At 46.7% G+C, this 23,124-nt stretch overlaps 1 protein-coding gene across 2 annotated transcripts in view; it reads left to right on the plus strand.

The window, feature by feature from the left end:
- The window catches only part of LOC137439934 (E3 ubiquitin-protein ligase DTX1), a 159,481-nt gene that overhangs the window by 76,889 nt on the left and 59,468 nt on the right, over positions 1 to 23,124 (plus strand). For both annotated transcript variants that reach the window (XM_078768337.1, XM_078768336.1), the window contains exon 3: positions 7,507 to 7,706. In XM_078768337.1, coding sequence (XP_078624463.1) covers positions 7,507 to 7,706 — 200 coding nt within the window. The remainder of the gene's footprint in view (positions 1 to 7,506; positions 7,707 to 23,124) is intronic.

Genomic DNA, 23,124 nt, shown 5'->3' on the forward strand with positions numbered 1-23,124 from the left:
AACATGGTGGAAGCGGGTGTCGTCCGCGGTGATGCCTCGCAGGGCGAACTGGGAGTCCGCCTGGGCGAACCAAACAGCCGCATGAGCCTCCCAGAAGGTAGGCAGTTTAAGCGTCACTGCCGTGTCCATGTCGGTAGGTCACCAATGAAGGAACTGCGCTCCAACGCGAGTCGAAAGAATTGACGCGACCAAAGACGGAATTCGTCCGAGTTGCTTTATTGAAACAAAACAGCTCAGGTATTCTCCTAAGCCCGTTTATCGGGCAGCAATATATATACACATTTATGTCGGGAAGTTTGCCCGGCATAAGCTATACCGGGCATGCCCGGGTGTCAAGGGCGAGCCTTGGAAAGGCGAGTCTGGACCGGCCTGGGCGTGTTTGGCCGCGGCCTGGCAAGTCGTGGCTGGGCGTGCCCGGGCGCTCTGGACGAGCACTGGAAAGGCGATAGCGGGCATGCCCGGACGCTCTGGGCGAGCCCTGGAAAGGCGATAGCGGGCATGCCCGGACGCTCTGGGCGAGCCCTGGAAAGGCGATAGCGGGCATGCCCGGACGCTCTGGGCGAGCTCTGGAAAGGCGATAGCGGGCATGCCCGGACGCTCTGGGCGAGCCCTGGAAAGGCGAGAGCGGGCATGCCCGGGAAAGACGAGACCGGGCGTGCCCGGGAGGTTCGGGCGTGCCCAGGAACATTGAGTCCGGGCATGCCCGGGAGAGGCGCGTCTGGCCGTGTTCTGGCCGGTGCAAGGCGATTGTGTGCATCCAGCGGTAACCGCTACAGTATGTAGGTATTGGGGAGGACTGTCTGCTCTTCTCTTTCACCAAGTCTTACCAGGTACGGTACCTACTACACCTACCTACTACCAACTACCTAACCCACTGATGCCATCGTAATGGGTAAAATAGTGACAAGAGGTTTTGGCTTCGCCGGCTCATTGCGGCTTTGCAGTCGGGTACTAGTAAAAGGAAAATATAATAGTTCATTGTTCAATTTTAGTGTAAGTGATTAATTTTGAGCATGTACGCTTCGTGGCATACGTCACATCCTGTTTGAAACGGACGTAGCCTGCTCCCATGCGCCTTCTCGATACGTCACATCCGGCATGTTCAAAACGCTGCCGCCATTTCGTCGTTGGGTGCATGGATTGATCATCGTCAGGAAAACGGGAGAATTAATAATCGAAGTTGGCAAAACAAAAAAAAATTGGGGGGGGGGGGGGGGGGGAGTGGATGCAAGTAGCTGGCCTAGCCTAGGGCGCAAAATAGTCTGGCCCTGAGTCCGCATATAAAGGATCAAAGCATCTTTCACCGCCACAAATCCCTGTGCCTCCGTGAAACATTCAGTTCGCCAAGCAACAAAACGCAGGTAATGTTGCTGGTTGCTTGAATTTGGTTGGATCTTGAACTTGAAGCCGTTAGAGGATATGGCGAAGGTTGAAGTTTTACATTTTGGTTGGATTTTTTTATGTCCTTGTGTTTTGTTTAACATCTTTCCTCCACCGTTACCAAGTTCAGTATAGAATATTTTTTATTGATTATAATACACCGCATATAAAGGATCAAAACATCTTTCACCGCCACAAATCCCTGTGCCGCCCTCACAACTGCAAGACCCGTACAAATAGAGGTTTATTTTGCAATGAAGCCTTGATATCACTCGGTGGGGCTCATCAACTCCGAATGTAGGTTCAGGTTGCCATAATTTAGAATCTACAGCTGCACATGAATCATGAGATTATGATAGGGGCACATCTGTAATAACCTCATATTATGGGATTGACACTTGGGAAAACCAGTTTCATTCTTATTTAATGAAAGCAATTTACTGTCTGGAAATTTCTGCATCCATCAGTGATTTTTTTTGTGATCGTGACATTCCCAAGTCCTTGAAAGTTTACAAATAGACGCTTAACATTTCACATAATTTCTGCCTCGAGCTTCAGGTTGTTTGTCTTCAATTTAAAAAAAAAATCTTGTTTAACTTCCAGGAGTGCAAACTCGCACGTGACAGCACCAAATGAGATGTGCAATTACACCGTCAACAAATTAACACAAGCCAGTCACAAATATACTGTTTGTACAAGTCGATGCTGGAGTAGGTATCCTCACTGGAGCAAGTAAGACAGCCTCTCACAGCAGTGAAGATGGAGTCTGGCAGTGGAGGAACCTGGAACCAGGACTTTCAATTCCTGGTCTCTGTCCACAAAATGGCGGAATATTTGTCATCAACGACCCCAACTTGCTCGGGAGGTTTCAGTCGTCCCATCTACATTACATCAGAGTACCGGGGAAGTAGATGTAGTCCTGTGATCACAATCATCTGGGTGGAATATCACTTATCGACTGCACCGCACATCACAGTGATGTGATTCTATCTGTGATTGTAATGAAGCCTCGAATAAACGAGCAAGTCTTACAATGGACATTAACAAATGGACAAATTGGCCTAAAATGGCAAAAGCATCGCCTTATACGCTTGTTGGCCACTTTCTCTGACCTTAACTGCACAAGATTCTGACCTTTCTGCGGGGTTTGCAGTTGTCTTGTTCGTGGAAACATATACAGTGTCACTCCAAACAGAATAAATAGTGTATTCCCATGTATGGATTTGCCCTGGAAAAAGGTTTGAATGAAGTGAAAAGTGCGGGTGAGAGATATGTATCATGTGTGCCTCATGTAGGGAAACATGGAAAAATACGACATGGAAAAGCAAGCCGTTACCAACCTGTGTAGCATATCCCGAGATGATGTTCACCAAAAGCTTTCCAATCATCATTCTCACCGTCATCAACCTATCACTCACTCTAGTCACACTCACCACACTGTCTACAAACTCCTCAGAAAACAGGACACCAACACCATTCATGCCCTCTGGGCACCCTTAACACACAAACGTGTATTTCTGTCCCTGCCTACCCTTCACCATTCTCACACCACTTCCCTTCCATCTCGTCTCTTGCACACAACATATGTCCACTCTTCTTCTGACCACTACTCCCACCACTTCTCCTGATCTCCCTGTCATTGTCCCTACATTACATGTCCCAAACCTCAGAAACCGATCTCCACTTCGGGCTGTACCCTGCCCATATGTACTTGTAATTGTCATGGTTCCCTTTTTGAGGCAATGTTTTTATGGCCGGATGCCCTTCCTGACGCCAACCCTCTTTGTCGCCTCTTACGACACGCAGGGATACGGTGTACCTATTCTAAACCAGGGTACACACCGGGAGGTGTGTTTGTTTATGCGCACTCCATCGGAAATACATTGATCCTGAGGTCCCGCCTACCAACATTGATTATTTGTGGACGTTAAATATTGTTACGGTACGCGGTTAAGGATGTTATATTTGCCGAGCGGAGGCTCCGCGACCGAACAGTTGTTCCCCGACTAAACCCGATTCACCCAAACGTTGGCCGTATCGCACCACAGATATTCAATGGGGAAAAGACTAAGACGACGAATGCAAAGAGGAAGAAGAAGAAGACGTACAGAAGAGTAACGGGGTTTATTATTATTTACACACACATAAGCAAAAAGAGCAGTCACGGGTATTTACAACGGACATGAAAACGCAGGTGACACAGTGAAAATTACTAGCTTATACAGACTTAGTTACTACCCAGGACAGCACGAACAAAACAAACTCACGTACGCAAATGGGGAACTTGCAGGCAGGAATGGCTGGAAAGGATGAGCAGGTGGGATCACAGGGCACAGCGAGCAGGTCCACTCCGGGCGGGAAGCGGGGAGCCGGCAGCTCCTTGTAATCCGCTTTACAGCGCACGCCGGCAGCTCCTGGTATTCGGCTTTACAGCGCACGCCGGCAGGGTCACTCGCTGCCCCGTCAGGGCTTCACGCGGCTGGTTGAAACGGGGCTGGACTCATCTGCCGTATCTCTTTGCAACTCGTTCGTAAAAGTTCCTCTGCTTTCTCTTGGACCCTTTCTTTGTCGTGTACCTCTCCACGCAGCTCCGGTGCTACTCTGAGCTCTCTCCCGGTGGACTGCCGACCCTCTTACGCACCTGGACTCATCTGCCGTAGCTCTGGTGTAGCTTCTCCCCAGCGATCGTCGCACCCTTCTCTCCAAACCTTCAGCGCGGGTCTGACATGCCCCCTTCGGTTTCGGTACCGCCCTCCTCCCCCGTGCTCTGTTTCGTGACCTTGTATGGTAATCCCACGGGCTTGTCTCCTTATTTGGGCATGGCGCCGACGGCACGCCCCTCGTGGCGAGCCACGGGCTTGTTTCCTTATTTGGGCATGGGGCTGAACAGCCCCGCCCTTCGTGGCGCACCCTGGGCTTGCCTCTCCCTGGCGACCCCGGCCCTCCTGTTCAAACAGAGCACGGAGCACATATTCACTATCGCAGCGAAATGAGAGGGCGTGCATCCCACGCTTGTGAACTGCTTTACCCGCAGATGGAGAGTTTGGCTGGGAAATGGAAGTATTGAAGGGGAGCTATTCTTAATTGATTCGGTGCAATGGAGTATCTATCTATAATTCCAGTAATCTCTGTGTGTGTGTATGTGTGTGTGTATGTGTGTGTGTATGTGTGTGTGTATGTGTGTGTGTATGTGTGTGTGTATGTGTGTCTGTGACCGCTGTTTCTCGACAACCACGGGTCCGATATACTTGAAACTTGCCAGGTATATTGCTGGGGACCTGAGGATGTGCCTTTTCAAGGTTTCATATTAATCGGAGAAGTAGTTACCGAGCTATGTCCAAAAAACGATTCAACCAATCAGAGAGCAGCGAGCTATCACGTGTGCCGAACGTGGCGAACAGACTCTGCCTCGGACGGCACATTTGAGAGCGTATTCATTTATTTCACGTTGGCAAACTATGTTGGCGCTATGTTGGCGTTAAACTATGTTTTAAAACTAATTAAAACTAATTTGCGATTCATCGTAACTGCGATATGCGACCTTCCGGACAGTCAAATGAGGACGTCACTTCCGGACTTACGGATAGTCATAGTGACGACGTACTGATGCTGAACGTGGCGAGCAGACGCTGTAAGGTACGATCGATTGTAGTACACGTTTATAATAACTCTGCCGATACAGGCCCGATTAACTGCAGCGCCATCCGAGCTGCGGCGTCGGGACGATACATTCATTGTACGGTCACATCACGCACTTACGGGCACGCCCATGGGCCCATGGGCACGCCCATGCATGCATGGGCGAAGACATTTTTTTTTTTTTTTTTGGCAAGGAACGGGCACCCACGTACGGGCACGTCCTAGTTATTCTAATGGAAGACAAGGCCTTACTCTAAAACACATAATAAGATATAAGCTACTGAACAAGGGTTTTATCGGGTCCTGCAATGTGGTGTTTCATGGAATAACTACCGGGACGCCCTTTTAACTTTTACACAACACTGGAGGCAGGAGGCGCAGAATAAACAATAATCTATCTATAATTCCAGTAATCTCTGTGTGTGTGTCTGTGTGTGTGTATGTGTGTATGTGTGTGTGTATGTGTGTGTGTATGTGTGTCTGTGACCGCTGTTTCTCGAAAACCACGGGTCCGATATACTTGAAACTTGCCAGGTATATTGCTGGGGACCTGAGGATGTGCCTTTTCAAGGTTTCATATTAATCGGAGAAGTAGTTACCGAGCTATGTCCAAAAAACGATTCAACCAATCAGAGAGCAGCGAGCTATCATGTGTGCCGAACGTGGCGAACAGACTCTGCCTCGGACGGCACATTTGAGAGCGTATTCATTTATTTCACGTTGGCAAACTATGTTGGCGCTATGTTGGCATTAAACTATGTTTTAAAACTAATTAAAACTAATTTGCGATTCATCGTAACTGCGATATGCGACCTTCCGGACAGTCAAATGAGGACGTCACTTCCGGACTTACGGATAGTCATAGTGACGACGTACTGATGCTGAACGTGGCGAGCAGACGCTGTAAGGTACGATCGATTGTAGTACACGTTTATAATAACTCTGCCGATACAGGCCCGATTAACTGCAGCGCCATCCGAGCTGCGGCGTCGGGACGATACATTCATTGTACGGTCACATCACGCACTTACGGGCACGCCCATGGGTGGGCACGCCCATGCATGCATGGGCGAAGACATTTTTTTTTTTTTTTTTGGCAAGGAACGGGCACCCACGTACGGGCACGTCCTAGTAATAATAAAGCACACAATAAAAAAAATACAGTCCTCATATCCGCAACAATATCCCTCTGTGTCTTTCATGAAGAGTCGTCAAGTTATCGCCGGCACCCTGAACAGATTGCACCAGCATTAAAGTTCCCTTCCCTCCAGGTCTTCAAGACAGATGTTCACCATCGTCCCCCACCCAATACCGTGATATTTTCTACTCTCGTTAACTCTCCCACCCCAAGCCTTCCTCCTTCCAAACTTCAGATTTTTCCTTCCTGAAAGTTTATTTTTGTGTCCATTTTCTCCACCTTAACCCTCTTTCCTCCCCACATCCCTTATTTGTCCAAGTTTTCCTCTATTTTATCCTTCCACCCTGTTGTTGGTGTTTCCCCTTCTCCCTACTCTCCCTTTTGTTCTCTGGTGCCCTGATCCTTTCAGTGTACTCGCTCGTCTACTAGCCTTGACCTTGTATGCAAAAACAAGAAAGAGCAAACTGTGGTCACAACCTGTGACAAAATCCGGTAACGCCCGATTGGGAAACACACATTTGAAACATTCTTAAAATATGAACAGCGCGATTGGGAAACACACATTTAATGCGCAATTAAAAGATTAACTCGACACCTCTCATCCATGTTACCCTCCGCCACGGTTATATCAGAACGAGACGATTTGTCACAGGGTCATGAATTGTTAAACCCAAGTATGGGGTCATTCAAAATTTTCATAATGCTATTTTTTTTAGGGAGGCGAATACCGTGCATGTTTATGGGTTTAATTAAACCTTATTACTAATAATTGTCATTCGATATATGATTCGATTTTTCGGGGTCCGTCATGAATAACACTCGACCCAAACAACGCTAATATAAATCTCATGCAGTAAACCCGGACAGTGTATAATCAGCAGAGGCCGACAGGCCTAATGTGCTAGGCCCACCAGAAAACCAAGATGGCGACCATATTATTAGGTATACCAGAAAGGAATGTCGTTTTTCAAAGAGGAATACACAGGTTAAAAAACGACATTACTTTCCGGTAAACCTAATGTTTTGTCTGGGTGCCTTGGAGGGAGTAGTCAAGCGACAAATGTGAGTGGGGTCCGGCAGCTGTCAGACCAATGGGTACACACTTAGAAAATCGACCCCAAACAAGAACCCCAGGAACAACCATGTGGAGCTCTTGTGGACCTGGGATGTGGACAAAGCAGGATGGGGAGTGGTGGCGGTGAGGTGTGGGGGGAGAGTGGTGGCAATCATACCTAGATTGGACAGCTCTTAGGTGAGTTCGCTCCCTCTGAGCCATATGCTGCTAGCCCTGACATTCTGGGATAGTGTCGTCAATATTGTTGTCACCAAAATGACCCCTTTTTCTGCAGGTCCGTGTTGCCGTGCCGAGCGTTCCACGCCCACGATCTCAACCAGTCTTGCATAGTGTGCTGGGAGCTGGAAGCTCCAACGTGCTGGGGGCAGTGAACTGTGTACCTCCTTCGATATCGGCTCCCAACAACCTCAATCGACCTGCAGGAAAACCCCACCGGCCTGCACTTGGCTTTGCGGGCGCCATCCGACCTCCAGGGTTTGTCTTTGCATTCTCTCACTACCCTCACCTGCAGCACCTGTACAAACACTCCTCGTCGCTCATTCGGATACATCATGTCCTCCACATCCCTTTCACCTTATACCCGCATTGCCATCCCTTATCTTCCACCTCAAATGTTGTCACAATGTTGCGAGGCCGCTTTCATGAAATGTGTTTGCCGCTTGCATATTAAACCAACAACTACCATCACTTTATAGAAGTCGGTCATTTTAAGTGAAACAACATTTATGAGAGTTACCACAAACAAAACAACAAAAACAAAACAATTGTTGTTGTTGTTGTTGTTGTTGTACCACAAACGGTTAAGGTGGCTGGCTTGAGATCTCGGGGTCCAGACAAACCCCTGTCACGCCGATGAATTCAAACAGGTGGGTTGACTTGGCCTGTCATCCTTCCGAGGTCGACGAAGCGAGTAGCAGTTTCCTGGGAAGAATGAGCCATTTGAGTATCCTGCGTCGGAGTGTCGACCCGTCCGGGATTGTGCCTAAGGCCAATGGCCTAGAAACTGCTTTGGCAGCCTGATGCATCATCACAATGAAAAAGACCGGAAGTCTAACAGTGGCGTAGCTGGGCTTGTAAAATATTATAAACCACAAACACATGATTAGCTTTTTTAACAGTCGCTAATGCTGTTCATAACATTAAACAAAGAAATTTGGAGGAATCCAGACATCCATGAGGTACGTTTTACTTACAGAACTGAGGGAAGATCTACTGTAATCTAGATTATACCACACAAGGGTTGGGTACGTACCGTATTGTTGGAAGATATGACACCGATGCTTTCGATATTTGATGGTCATTTTTAACAATTGGTTTGTTTGTGTTTCACACTGTATGAAATACGTAAAGGTAGAGCATGACGATTGTGATGTATGACAGGTTCGACGATATGTTCGGCATTAACGGCATATAAATCAAAATGGCGGAGTGTGGAGAGTCAGCCGCCGTACCGCCGTAATGACATCAGACGTAATCACATCACCCTGTTATGTGACCAGATCCTCAGCTGTGATTGGTATACGTTTGAGGGGACATACATACATACATACATACAGACAGACAAACACTGTTCTAGACGGCTTTGCCCTATGGGCTATGCCGCAAAGAGGAGTGGTCTTCTTCTTCATCTGTGTGCTGCACGTGGCTGCTCGTTGCATTAATCGCTCATGGCAATTTGACTGTACCACTCCTCTTGTAGGTTGGAGCAGGAATGGTATCTTTAACGTCCACCAACTAATGCCGGCAGATGGGATGCCCGGTTTAGCGGACATCCCAGGAGCGGCACACAATTTAATGAATCACCCTGGATGTGAAGTAGTTTATGGCTAGATCGAGATTCAAACTCAGGCTGGACCGCTCAAAGTCCGCATACGTGTAGGTTATCCTGCCAGCCCGTATTAGCGTAGCATCAATATATTAAGTGTAAGGCTTTTGGTAGGAAACAGATATTAAGTAGAAAGTGAATTCAAGCTGATGAGTGCTGAAGTACAATGGAGATCTTCTTGCATAGTTTGTGGGGTACGGTACCATCAACGTGATAAACGCGTGGCGTATCAGCGTAAAATCATCAAATCCAAAAAGTGCCAGCAATGTTGTACCGGTACTTCATGTAGTTTCTCCTGCCATTCCCAATCCTCCAATCTCAATCCCCAATCTCGATGATGTGGCTGCTTTGCAATGGCTTGGAGCCAATCCCCTTATGCCTTCCACTCTGGAGCGACACAAGACAGTAATCATGGACGATTGGTCAAAAGAACAACAACAACCTCGTGATATCTTGGCCAATTTATTATATAATGTGTTGAAGATGTTTTTTTGGTTCAAAGGTGATCCCACCCATTTTTAAAGTCGTTCTGTAATCACCACCACCCACCTACCCCACCAAAAAATAATGTCATACTCCATTATTGTCCCCCGTCGCACCGTGGAGCGAAAGGGGGACTATGGTTTTCCCCTCCGTCCGTGTGTCCGTCCGTGCGTGCGTGCGTACGTGCGTACGTGCGTGCGTGCGTGCGTAAGCGAAGGACCGAATTCTAATTTGGTGTGTGGGTGCAACCCACGTCAAAATCCAAGATGGCCGCCGCCATGTATGTCTGACGCCATGTATGTCTGAACCTTGTGAGTGGAATATCTTGAAAAATAAGCGAAGTACCAACTTCTAATCTGGTGTGTGGGTGTATCTACGCATAAGGAAGAACCCTATTGAAAATTGGGTCGCCACGTCAAAATCCAAGATGGCCGCCTTGCGTCTTCCACTTTGTCAACTCACATCACTTCACCGACGGGGGACCTAGGCGTAACGCTTGTTGTTATTATTATTATTATTATTATTATTATTATGATTATTATTATTATTCCCTGCTTCAAATTCAGAAATCCTTATTTCTTCCAATCTGGCTTTAGTTGGTTTTGAAACAGAGAGGAAGGTGACAACCATATAAACATATATATTTATTGTGACAGGTGTTTTGGCTTGGCAGAGAAGCTCAAAGGTGCACAGGTGTGTGTATATTTGTTGTTGTTTTTTTCAGGTCTAAAAATAAATGGCTCTCATCGTGTGTGTGTGTCCAAGTCTGTGTCTCACTGCCTCTGTATCTGCCTCTGTATCTCTGTACGTCTTTGTGTCTCTTTGTCTGCCTCTGTACCTATGTACCTTTATACCTCTGTGTCTGTATACCTCTGTCTGTTTGCCTATTTATGTGTCTATCTCTCTCTGCCTGGCTGTGTCTGTCTTCCTGTGCCTGGCTGTGTCTAACCTCGCTGTGCTTGGCTGTAGTTTGTAGTCTGTATCTTTCTCTTTTTCTCCATGTCTGTCTCCCTGTGCCTGGCTGTGTCTTTCTCCCTGTGCCTGGTTGTAGTTTGTAGTCTGTATCTTTCTCTTTGACTCCGTGTCTGTCTCCCTGTGCCTGGCTGTGTCTTTCTCCCTGTGCTTGGCTGTAGTTTGTCGTCTGTAGCTTTCTCTTTTTCTCCGTGTCTGTCTCCCTGTGCCTGGCTGTGTCTTTCTCCCTGTGCCTGGTTGTAGGTTTGTAGTCTGTATCTTTCTCTTTTTCTCCGTGTCTTTCTCCCTGTGCCTGGTTATGTCTTTCTCCCTGTGCCTGGCTGTGTCTGTCTCCCTGTGCCTGGTTGTGTCTTTCTCCCTGTGCCTGGTTGTGTCTGTCTCCCTGTGCCTGGTTGTGTCTTTCTCCCTGTGCCTGGCTGTGTCTGTCTCCCTGTGCCTGGTTGTGTCTTTCTCCCTGTGCCTGGCTGTGTCTGTCTCCCTGTGCCTGGTTGTGTCTTTCTCCCTGTGCCTGGTTGTGTCTGTCTCCCTGTGCCTGGCTGTGTCTGTCTCCCTGTGCCTGGTTGTGTCTTTCTCCCTGTGCCTGGCTGTGTCTGTCTCCCTGTGCCTGGTTGTGTCTTTCTCCCTGTGCCTGGTTGTGTCTTTCTCCCTGTGCCTGGCTGTGTCTGTCTCCCTGTGCCTGGTTGTGTCTTTCTCCCTGTGCCTGGCTGTGTCTGTCTCCCTGTGCCTGGTTGTGTCTTTCTCCCTGTGCCTGGTTGTGTCTGTCTCCCTGTGCCTGGCTGTGTCTGTCTCCCTGTGCCTGGTTGTGTCTTTCACCCTGTGCCTGGCTGTGTCTGTCTCCCTGTGCCTGGCGGTTTCTGTCTCCCTGTGCCTGGCTGTGTCTTTCTCCCTGTGCCTGGTTGTAGTTTGTAGTCTGTATCTTTCTCTTTGACTCCGTGTCTGTCTCCCTGTGCCTGGCTGTGTCTTTCTCCCTGTGCTTGGCTGTAGTTTGTCGTCTGTAGCTTTCTCTTTTTCTCCGTGTCTGTCTCCCTGTGCCTGGCTGTGTCTTTCTCCCTGTGCCTGGTTGTAGGTTTGTAGTCTGTATCTTTCTCTTTTTCTCCGTGTCTTTCTCCCTGTGCCTGGTTATGTCTTTCTCCCTGTGCCTGGCTGTGTCTGTCTCCCTGTGCCTGGTTGTGTCTTTCTCCCTGTGCCTGGTTGTGTCTGTCTCCCTGTGCCTGGCTGTGTCTGTCTCCCTGTGCCTGGTTGTGTCTTTCTCCCTGTGCCTGGCTGTGTCTGTCTCCCTGTGCCTGGTTGTGTCTTTCTCCCTGTGCCTGGTTGTGTCTGTCTCCCTGTGCCTGGCTGTGTCTGTCTCCCTGTGCCTGGTTGTGTCTTTCTCCCTGTGCCTGGCTGTGTCTTTCTCCCTGTGCCTGGTTGTAGTTTGTAGTCTGTATCTTTCTCTTTGACTCCGTGTCTGTCTCCCTGTGCCTGGCTGTGTCTTTCTCCCTGTGCTTGGCTGTAGTTTGTCGTCTGTAGCTTTCTCTTTTTCTCCGTGTCTGTCTCCCTGTGCCTGGCTGTGTCTTTCTCCCTGTGCCTGGTTGTAGGTTTGTAGTCTGTATCTTTCTCTTTTTCTCCGTGTCTTTCTCCCTGTGCCTGGTTATGTCTTTCTCCCTGTGCCTGGCTGTGTCTGTCTCCCTGTGCCTGGTTGTGTCTTTCTCCCTGTGCCTGGTTGTGTCTTTCTCCCTGTGCCTGGCTGTGTCTGTCTCCCTGTGCCTGGTTGTGTCTTTCTCCCTGTGCCTGGCGGTTTCTGTCTCCCTGTGCCTGGCTGTGTCTGTCTCCCTGTGCCTGGTTGTGTCTTTCTCCCTGTGCCTGGCGGTTTCTGTCTCCCTGTGCCTGGCTGTGTCTTTCTCCCTGTGCCTGGCTGTAGTTTGTAGTCTATGTCTTTCTCTTTGTCTGTGTGTCTGGTTCTGCCTTCCCATTTCAGTTTCCTTCCCCCACTCCTTCCTCTCTCCTCTCCTCCTCCCTCCCTTTATATATTGGCACTGACAGCCATTTCTCTCAATAAAAGCTGTTTTATGTCATCACTTTCCTGGGCACATCGGTCACGTTCTGGTGCCTTATCCCTTTCTATTTGCGACCCTCCTTGTCCGCCACATACATAAGATGACAATGTCACTTCCCACAGACTTCTCGAGCTTTGCTCAATCCATCATCCTCTCCAGCACGTTTCTCTTGGTGCTAAGGGAATGCACACACCGAGCCGGTTGGTTGTGCCTGTGCCAATCAAAAGAAATGCCCATTGCGCATGAGCTAAATCCCCCCTTCCCCCTCCCCATTCCGTTATTGATTTTGCATCCTCCATTCATCTTTGTTGTGTTTCTAAAAGATCTGCCATTGCCTTACCGTTCCCTGGGGACATTTGAGAGGAAAGCAGACAATTTATTTTGGTTCAAACTTTGGTCATCAAGTAATCACGCTTTTCGAACTTCAAAGATGCAATTTGTGAAAAGTTGTTCAACCATATATGCACCAGAACTGAGAAGAGCCATTGATGTTTCAACACAATAATCAAAGGCAGCAATGAATGGCTGAGCAAGGGTACTGCTTGGAGCACAATCACCGCTGCTCAGAAGCTCCCGGCACGTGATTGCACTGCAGGATCGAAGGACGAAATAGAAGGAGACTTGGACAAATGGGGAGCGGGGAATGATGCACAGGGTGGACAAGATGGATACAGAAGCAAACTCTCATGAAGGAAATAGGTGGGCTAGGAGGGTGAAGGGGAGGTGGGTTAACGGTGGTAGAAAAGACCATGTTTTGGATGGAGGATGATGAGTTGGAGTAGCTTTCCCCAAGTAACAGCTGAAGTACCTGTTTTCTGAAAATCTTGAACTGAAGTACATCTCCAAATTGATTTTTGGTCTAAGCCTTGTGTGTCTTTTCTCTACAGTGCTGCCCTGCAGTGATGTCTTGCATACTCGCGTAGAATTACAACTTTTCACCGGACCAACCTCTTCCCAGAAGATTGATCAATTCCGCACACGGCAATACCATGAATCACCACCCAACAATAGGAAGTGTGTGGTGGTCATGTGGATTTCCATAAAAGTGGACATAGATGGAAACACCAAGGTAAAATCACTTAATAAGATGTTGGGCCACCAAGTGCGGCCGGTACGCGCCGTGACATAGAGTCCACCAGCGTATGAAATTCTCCAGGAGGGTTGCGGCACCATTCTTCCACGAGAAAGCCAATCAACTCACAGCCGCTTGATTAATGTGGGAAACGCTGTCTCAGGCGTCGTTCCAGAATATCCCATAAATGCTCGATTTGGTTCAAATCTGGTTATTCAGTAGGCCATGACATACAGATAACATCAGTGTCATGCTCATCAAACAATTGGGCGATCACACGTGCGATCATATATATATAGAGAGAGAGAGAGATATAGATACGCAGTGCCTAAAGAGATTCTACACCCCCTTTCAAAAAATTTCACCTTTTTTGCCTTATAGCCTGGAATTAAATTGCATTAAATCAGACATTTTCCATCTTTATTTACAAATTGTAATCCACAACTTCCAAAGGAAAAACGAATTCTGCAAATTTCAGAAAATTAAATAAAAATACAAAACTAGATTATCTTAGTTTGATAAGTGTCCACTCCCCCTCCGCCCCCCCCCCCCCCCTAATAATAGCAATTGTAAATTAGTTCAGGTATAACCAATCACCTTCAAAATCACACACCAAGTTAATTGGCCTCCACCTGTGTTAAATTGTCTTGATTCTGATTGTTTCAGAATAAAATCAGCTGTTCCTGTAGGTTTTCTCCGCCTGGGTTGTGCATTTCACAGCAAAGACTCGACCATGAGCACCAAGAATCTTTCAAAAGACCTCCCGGATAAAGTTGTGGAAAGGTACAGATCAGGGGATTGGTATAAAATATTTCAAGGGCCTTGAATATCCCTTTGAGTACAGTCAAGACAATTATTAAGAAGTGGAAGGTGTATAATATCACCAAGACCCTGCATAGACCAGGCCGTCTCTCCAAACTGGATGACCAACCGAGGAGGAGACTGATCAGAGAGACCACCAAAAGGCCAATGCCAACTTTGAAAGAGCTACAGGCCTTTATTTCAAAGAATGGTCACTGTGTGCATGACAACAATATCCCAAGCACTCCACAAGTCTGGCCTGTACGGTAGGGTGTTGAGAAGGAAACCATTACTTTAAAAAAAGCCCACCTTGAGTTCCATGTGAGGTATGCAAAAAAAATCATTCCAGAGATTCTGAAGCCCTGTGGCAAAAAGTTTTGTGGTCTGACGAAACCAAGATGGAACTTTTTGGCCGAAATGTAAAACGTTACGTTTGGTGCAAACCCAACACAGCACATCACCCAAAGAACACCATCCCTACTGTGAAGCATGGTGTTGGCAGCATCATGTTATGGGGATGTCTCTCATCAGCAGGGACTGGGGCACTTGTCAGGATATAAGGGAAAATGAATGGAGCAAAATACAAAAAATTCCAAGAGGAAAACCTGCTGCCCTCTGCAAGAAAGCTGAAATTGCAACGGAAGTTCACCTTTCAGCCTGACAACGACCCGAAGCACACATCCAAAGCTACACTGGAGTGGCTAAGGAAGAAAAAGATAAATGGTCCTTGAGTGGCCCAGTCAGAGCCCCGACCTAAATCCAATCGAAAAAGTTTGAACCTAAACCCAGATATAAACTGTCACCCTGGTTTTTTGCATGCAGCCCGTACACTGGATGTATGTTAAACCGGAGGATCCGTCCGCCAGCACTGGTCATTGATAGACATTAAAGATCCCATGGACATGAAGAGTTATTCCATGCACGTGAAGAGTCGATGAGTTATCACCAGAAACCTGAAAAAATGATAAATCTTTGCCCAAATCGCCTTCTCCCAAACCTCAGTCCTGGCCAGCCCAGATATATGAAATATGTCTGGCGTCTGGCCAAAAACGTTCCCCGGCTGACCTCATAAGAAGGTATTGGAAAGGGAAAATTGTCACCGTTAAAAAAAGTAGTAGTCGTTAAGTTTTAAGTCGTAGTAGTAGTATCAGGGTAGCAGCAGCAGATCGGCCCCTAAGTCTTTGAGCATCCTTTCATCAAGTTTGATCGTCAAAGCCCCTGTTGAAGGAACATAATGGATTTTTCAATTTCTCCCAGATGGTTTGGTGAGCTATCAGACTGGCAACCCATGACAGTCTTGGGTTTGTAATCCACTGACAACCCATAACAGTCTTGGGATTGTAACCAGGCTCTTTTATGAAACTGTGCCCTAATATATTTGGCAAGCTATTGATGCGATTTTCAAAATACCATCGGAAAGGTGCTCAACCACTGCTGTGCCATGTATTGTCGGAGACTGCGTAAAGGTCAGTGAGCATCTGTTTTCCTATTTGGTTTGGCACCCTGCCTGTGTCTCGGACAGCAAAATATGGCAGATACAGACGGTGAGGGCCTGGCCTGCACGTCGACATCTTTGACAAAGCTCCAGTGCCTTCCCATATACCTTGCCGTTGCACCACCCGCTGCTTGAAGATTTATGATGTTGTTGGCCTGGTGCCACAGGACAATGTTTGTTTTCCTTCCACCTTCCAATCCCTAATCGGCTCTCTTTTTACTGTTTCCATCCTCTCATTCAAATTGTTATCTGTAATTGTGTTGGAGGGTTATTTTTCAGGGCGAACCATTCCATGCGTTAAATATTTTCACTCTTTCATTGAACTTTCTGATATAACTTTGGAAGTGTTGGTAAAATTCCACCTTCCTCCTCTTCCCACACTCCCCAACCTCCCCACTCCCATCTTTTTCACTCTTTTCCTTTCACTGAAGTATAATCTATATAATTATATAAACGTGAGTTGTCTGTGTGTGTGTCCGCGTTTTATTCAGAGATGGCTGAACGGATCTTCATCAAACTTTCAGAGGTTCATCAGTGAGTGCCTGGGAGTGTTTTAGGCAAAAAAAAAAATTGCAAAAAAAAGTTCGTTTTTTTGGAGTTCAAAAAAATATTAAAATAAAATAAAATCGCTCGATAGTGCCGAAGCCTTTTAAAATTAATGACAGTTATATACAAGTACACATTTGCATAAATCAATAAAAAACAATTACCAGACATTTGAATACAAATAAATCAAACAATTCCGGAAGTGTACGAAGTTGGTAACACACTTAACTCAGAAACGTGATGAACGCCACATTCACACACCAGCATATATATGAACCCCCTTCCTCTCCTGCCTCCCTTCCCCTCCCCTTCCCCTCCCCCTCCCCCCATTGCCCCTTCCCCTCTTCCCCCCTCCCCCCTTTCCTCCCTCCCCCTCCCCTCCCTCCCTCCCCCTCCCTCCCCTTCCTCCCACTCCCCTCTCTTTCCCCCTCTCCCCCCTCCCCTCCCCTCCCAACCCTCCCCTCCCCCTCCCCGCCTGGCAACACCGGCGGTTTGATTCTGGACTTATTATCTTTGATCACCTTGGATGTCCTCGTGCATGTACTATTTTAAGTTTGGTGTGTACAATGTACAACCCTAAACCGTACGTAAAAATTCATAAATTTTAAAATTTTTCATAAAATTAAAATTCATAAAAAAATTCACAGATTCATTTAAAAAATCTTCCACAACAATTTGCTAAGTTTGAGATTTGTACATGCGCAAACAGTATCTCCTTTGTCAGCCTGCTAATTGTGTGTGTGTATGTGTTGTTGGTTGTTATCTCCATATGCTGGGTTTCAGAAGGTGGAATGGAGTCTTTCCAGGTCTCGAAGTATCCACCTCCGTTTCAGTAAGGGATCATGATATATGGACCAGTTTTTGAAGTGTTCTTGTTCTCAGAGCTTTGTTCCAAGGACTCTTTTCAGGATTGTCTCTGAGCCCTGTATAGCCTCCAACTGTAGTTTGTGTGTGGTAATGTTCCCAGGAATGTTTTTTAAAATAGCTGTAAGGTTCTTCTTCATCATTTCCATTGCCCCAATTATCACTGGTACAATTTTGGTGCTCTTCAGCTTCCAGGATCTTTTCACTTCATTCTTGAGGTCTTGGTATCTGGTCATTTTCTTGATTTCTGCATTATTTAGACCAAAATCGCTGGGGACTGACGACTCAATTCGCAATGCTGTAGTTTACATTTTGCTCCTGAGTACTATCTCCAGTCACAGTGCTTTGTTTTCTATGTTCACACTGGATGGGTTCATCAGGTCATACGTGATCATTATGTTCTTGTTTTCAATGATTGCTTTTGGTTCATGTTTCCACAACTTGTGTAGAACTGGGATATTGAAATTTCTGCAGATGTGCCAGTGGATTACTCCACATACCTTGCTGTGCCTTTGGGTGTACAGCTGCCCTGATATGAGTTATTTACATCTCGATAGGAGGTGACTCGTGCTTTCTGTTTCTACCTTGCAGAATCTCCAATTGTCTGATTGACTCAGTCCTGCAATCTTCTTAAATCCGTTTGTGTAGTGTCCTTGGTCTTGGGCATTAATAAATGATTCGTCCTCTGTCCCAGTTGAGCTGACCTCTTCGTAACCATTCCAGTCATCCTTCTTTGTCTATCCCCAATCTGTCCAACTCTTTTTATTTATTTATTTATTTTTGGTCTTTCTCCCAGTTGTCCCTATATATCTGCTGGTATTTCATCTTGTACTTTTCTTTTGTCTTTTTTGCAATCGTTGGGGCTGTATTATTTGCTGTTTCGATTTGAAGCTTGACATTTTCTATTCACACCTGTTTTTGGAAGTTTTTTTAAATGTGAGTGAGAGATAACTTTTCTGGTTTGTTGGGTTCATGCTTGTGTAGAAATTGTATTCGTTTGGTTGTTGAACTTTTCAAGAACTCTGCTAATCCGACACTCGTCACTCTTTATCTATCAGGCCACCACCTCCTTCTTTCCTCGTTTGGTACATTCTCGAGATGCACAAATTTTTATAGACTATTTTGTTGACAGTGAGGAGCTCCTTGTTTTGATGTCTAGTTTTTTTTTTTTAATCTCCGTTGTGACCAGTTTTACTATTCCACAGCCATGTTGGAACATTGGTACTGCAAGTTGGTTTATGGCTTTGATTTTGTATCTTGGAGAGAGGTGTGTGTGTGTGTGTGTGTGTGTGTGTGTGTGTGTGTGTGTGTGTGTGTGTGTGTGTGTGTGTGTGTGTGTGTGTGTGTGCACACGTGCGTGTCGTGTGTTTGTATCAATGGAAACATGGTTGGGATGCAATCTGCTGCATGGTGTACACTTCAAGAGCTAAGACTTTGATTTCTATATGCTTCCCTTGTGATGTTTCCTTCCCAGGAGCCATTGTATGCACCACATATTCACCACATTATAAACTTTCATATTTTAATATTAAAAATAATATCAAAGATATACCTGCATATACCTTAATGAATATATGATACTTAGTTTCTCAAGACATTTCAGCTTTTCATTTTTAATTATTTTGTCGAAGATTCTAAAAAAATTAAAAATCCACTTTGACATTGTGGGGTATGTGTAGATCAGTGCCAAAAAAATCTCAATTTAATACATTTTGAATTCAGGCTGTAATATAACAAAATGTGAAAAAGTCAAGGGGTGTGAATACTTTCTGACGGCACTGTGTATATATATATATATATATATATCTATCTATATATATATATATCTATCTATATATATATATATATATATATTGTTACGGATCTCTACGTCGGCCTTTCCCCCTTAAGAAGGGGGGATTAATCCCCTTGTCCGCGACTGACCGACGTGAGTCCTGGGGGTCCCAACGCTCCTTCCGGTCGGGAGCAGCCAGGGTATTTGGTCTACAAAAAGTCCCAAGGACCTGAGTGCCACTCCTGACCGCGAAGCAAGGGAGGGACTCCCGCTCGAACCCCGGTTTTAGATGGTCTAGTTGCCGAGCGGTTTTTAGCAACCCGAAGTTCGAGTCATTAGCATTCACTAACCCGATTCCGAAACGTTGGCCAAATCGTGCCACAGGTATTCAATTGGGAAAAGACAAGATGTAAAGGATGTAAAGGAAAGAAGGCAGAGTAAGGAGGAACAAATATAATTTATTACTAACTAATTATGTACAAGTCAAAAGTAACCAAGGAGAAGGAAGGATACGAAAATAAAGACAGAAAGAGGGATGGACCAGAAGGACACAGTGCAATTTCTAGCTTATACAGACTTACTTATAACCCAGGACAGAACACACAAAACAAACTCACGTACACAAAAGGATGGAAGGACAGGAATGGTTTGGGATGGCAGAGGAGGGTCCAGGTAGATGGTGGCGTCGAGGTCCGGCTCCAAGCGCGCGCTCCGATCCACGCTTTGGGGTCGAGGTGAAAACCTGGCAAACACAGCTCCACTTCGCATCTCACCGACCGGCAATAGGGCCTAGAGGGTCTCGGCCTATTGCCGCAATACAGGCACCCCCTCACATCTGTCTCTCTTTCCTCAATCGTCTCTTCGTGCCGCCGTGGGGACGTCGCGTGCTTTCCCAGGACTCATCTGAGGTGGGGGGCGTCCCGCTGCGGGTTATATCGGCCACACCCTCTAACCTTTTCGAACCTCCCCGATCGCTCTTCCTCCGTCCTCTCAAGCCAAACCCCTCGTGCTTGGTTGGTTGTAGGGGCTCTCCTGGCCCCACCCTCCGATGACGAGGTGGAGACACGCCTTTCTTTCCCAACTTGACCGCGTGCGTAATGGAGGTTTTGCGGCAAAAACCATAAAGCAGCAGCGGCGAATGCAGAAAACCGCCCAATGCAGTTGGCAATTGATGACAAAAGGGGAATTGGAAGGGAATCTACCTTATTTGAATTCGGTGCAATGGAGTGTCAATTAATGGAAGACAAAGCCTTAATCTAATACACATAATAAGGAGATAACTACTGAACAGGGAGATCTATGATTTGCTACGTGATTGTAGATGGAATAACTATGGGAACGACCTTTGACCTTTATACACAACAAATGGAGGAAGGAGGGTGATATTTACAACAATTTCATTACACTTACAATGATAATAAAAACTACAACACCATTCTCAAATCCACAACAATATATATATATATATATATATATATATATATATATATATATATATATATATATATATATATATATATATATATATATATATATATATATTGTTACAGACGTGGCTTGGATGTTATTTACCGAGCGGTTTTATGGTATGACCACGTCTGCACAAGTTACCCGATTGTGCCCGAACGTTGACTAGTCGCGCGATGCTGGCTCAATAAGAAAAAGAAGACACCCGGCTGGATTACAATAACACAATACGACACCAATGTTTCAATTCTCAAGACCTCCGGAGGAGATTATATTCGTACGGAAAGGTCAGATTACAGGGGCTAGAGGTATATTACAGGAAGACAGGCACTTAGACACACTCTTACATTAACCCCGGACAGACGACAGGTAAACGGGACAAGGCTGACTCACACGGGGGTTGATGGCAAGGAAAGGCAGATAGCGATGGCTCAAGGTGCACTCTTGGCTCAAAGCAGGGTACAGTACGGTCCGGTCCGGTCCAAAGATGCGGGGAGGTATCGTCGCGCTGGGGGTGGCGGTGGCTTCTCTCTCCAAGCTGAGGCGCATCTGACGTCACATCCGGCGCGGGGCCGCGTATATCCGGCGGGGAGTGACACGCCCTCGGCTCGTTAGCTCCGCCCCAGATGGAATCGGCACGTTGCTTCTCATTGGGTGCGTGGGGGGGTTACTGGCTCCGCCCCTGACGAGGAGCTGACAGCCAGCCCCTTCGGGGTAACGCCGTGGAGCGCATGGTCATGGCGGGTAACCGAGCCGGTGTGAGGACGCACACTCCCCGCCCCTCTGTTGTTGTAGTCGTAGTTGTAGTTGTAATTGTTGTTGTAGTTGTTGTTATTGTTGTTGTTTGGGGAAGAAGATGGGAGGAGGTATGGGAAAGGTCCTAAACTCACTACTGATGCCATATAATCACATTCTGGTGCAACGAAGAGTCATAATTAATGGAAACGAGGCCTTAACTGACATAGATTAAGAATAACTAGGAAGATGTCCGAAAGTTGTCTACGTGTGGTGCAGTGGACCTGGGCACGACATTTAATGGGGGAATAAGGGGAAGGTCGGCTCTACTGATTGTTATTTACATGCAATGGGACTAGGGAATGGGGGATTGGGGAAAGTTGGGGAGTATTGGAGAAAATAGGGGAATATTTACAAGCGGATATGGAGGCCAAATTCCATATTCGCAACATTGCACCCTTCTCTACCCTCGGGGCGTCCCGACCCGATAAATTTTTACCTACTTTAGTGTGGCACGCAATGTAGTTCCCTCTACTATTAACTCTACCCTGAGTGCGACAGTTTTACAGATATTCACAAATGAGTAAATATGTCCCCCTGCGACGTTGCACCCTTCTCCTCACAGAAACACACCCACAGGATAACCGAATCCGGAAAGAATCCTCAAACTAAACATACAGCCGGTAGGGAGCATTATTTACAAGACTACGCTGCTATTTACACTACGATCCAGGACCTGTTTTTGGAGGAACACATGCAGATGTTATGCATAGAGAGAGAGCGCGCTTGCCAACATCGATACACCAACCCACGAGTGCTCTGTGGCCGACGGCCTTTAATAACGTGCAGAGCACCCTTCCCGAGCATCAAAAGCACCACCCCACCACCAATCGGTGCAGTCACCATTGTTCATTGGAATAAAAATAAATTCGACAACCCCTAACCCTGCAGGTGTCTCTTGCTCTTCGTGTGGCCTTCAGTGGTGTTAATTAACAGTGGTTCACCTTTATGGCATAGGTGCCACGTTGACCCATAGGTCCATCCCCGGGTGGTGCTTGGCCGCAAACGAACTGCGGTCCATTGTGGGTGGCCACAAACATTGCGGTCCATATGGTGTATCGATCCCGGCAGCAAACAGCGAAAGTGCAGGCCCACAACTGCGCAGCCAGCACCTCTCTCTCCTCTCTCTCTACCCCAAAGCCAGATCCTCGGAGGTGGGAGACAAAAGAAGAAACAAGTGAGTAAGGTGGTAAGGGCGCAAAAGTGCACGCAATGTAAGGTGATGCACACTGGGGGCACATGGGAACCAGGTGAGACAGGTACGTTCCTATCGTACGCCCCCCCCCCCCCCCACCAGGTAACCTACATGGCCCCTCCCTTACCCCTTACTGTGTCCACACAACACAACACTACCCATAAACATCTACTTTACAAATCAACAAACATCCCTACTGTCTTCCCCGTTCCTCCCATAAACCAAATTCGTCTTCTCTCCCTCCTAACCAATCAAATTTGCCATTTTCAACTCTCATCAAAATTTGCCATTTTCAACTCAACATCAAAATTTGCCATCACCAATTCATCATCAGTCCCTCCTAAGGAGGGAGAGATGGAATCACCCCAATGTCTCATCCACGTCGTGATGCGTCTCACAAATCCACAGCAATCTCATTTCCTGCACACAGAACAAAGAAAACACAGGTGTGGAGTCATCATCATCACCACAGGTAAGTGGCTGCGTATGGTGCGACAGGTTCTTCAATCCTAACTATTTCCTAAATGACTTTAACAACTTTACACTACCCGGGGTCTTCCTCCGGCC

This window comes from Myxine glutinosa, chromosome 14 (genome assembly GCF_964187855.1).
Source record: "Myxine glutinosa chromosome 14, kmMyxGlut1.1, whole genome shotgun sequence".
Taxonomy (NCBI): domain Eukaryota; kingdom Metazoa; phylum Chordata; class Myxini; order Myxiniformes; family Myxinidae; genus Myxine; species Myxine glutinosa.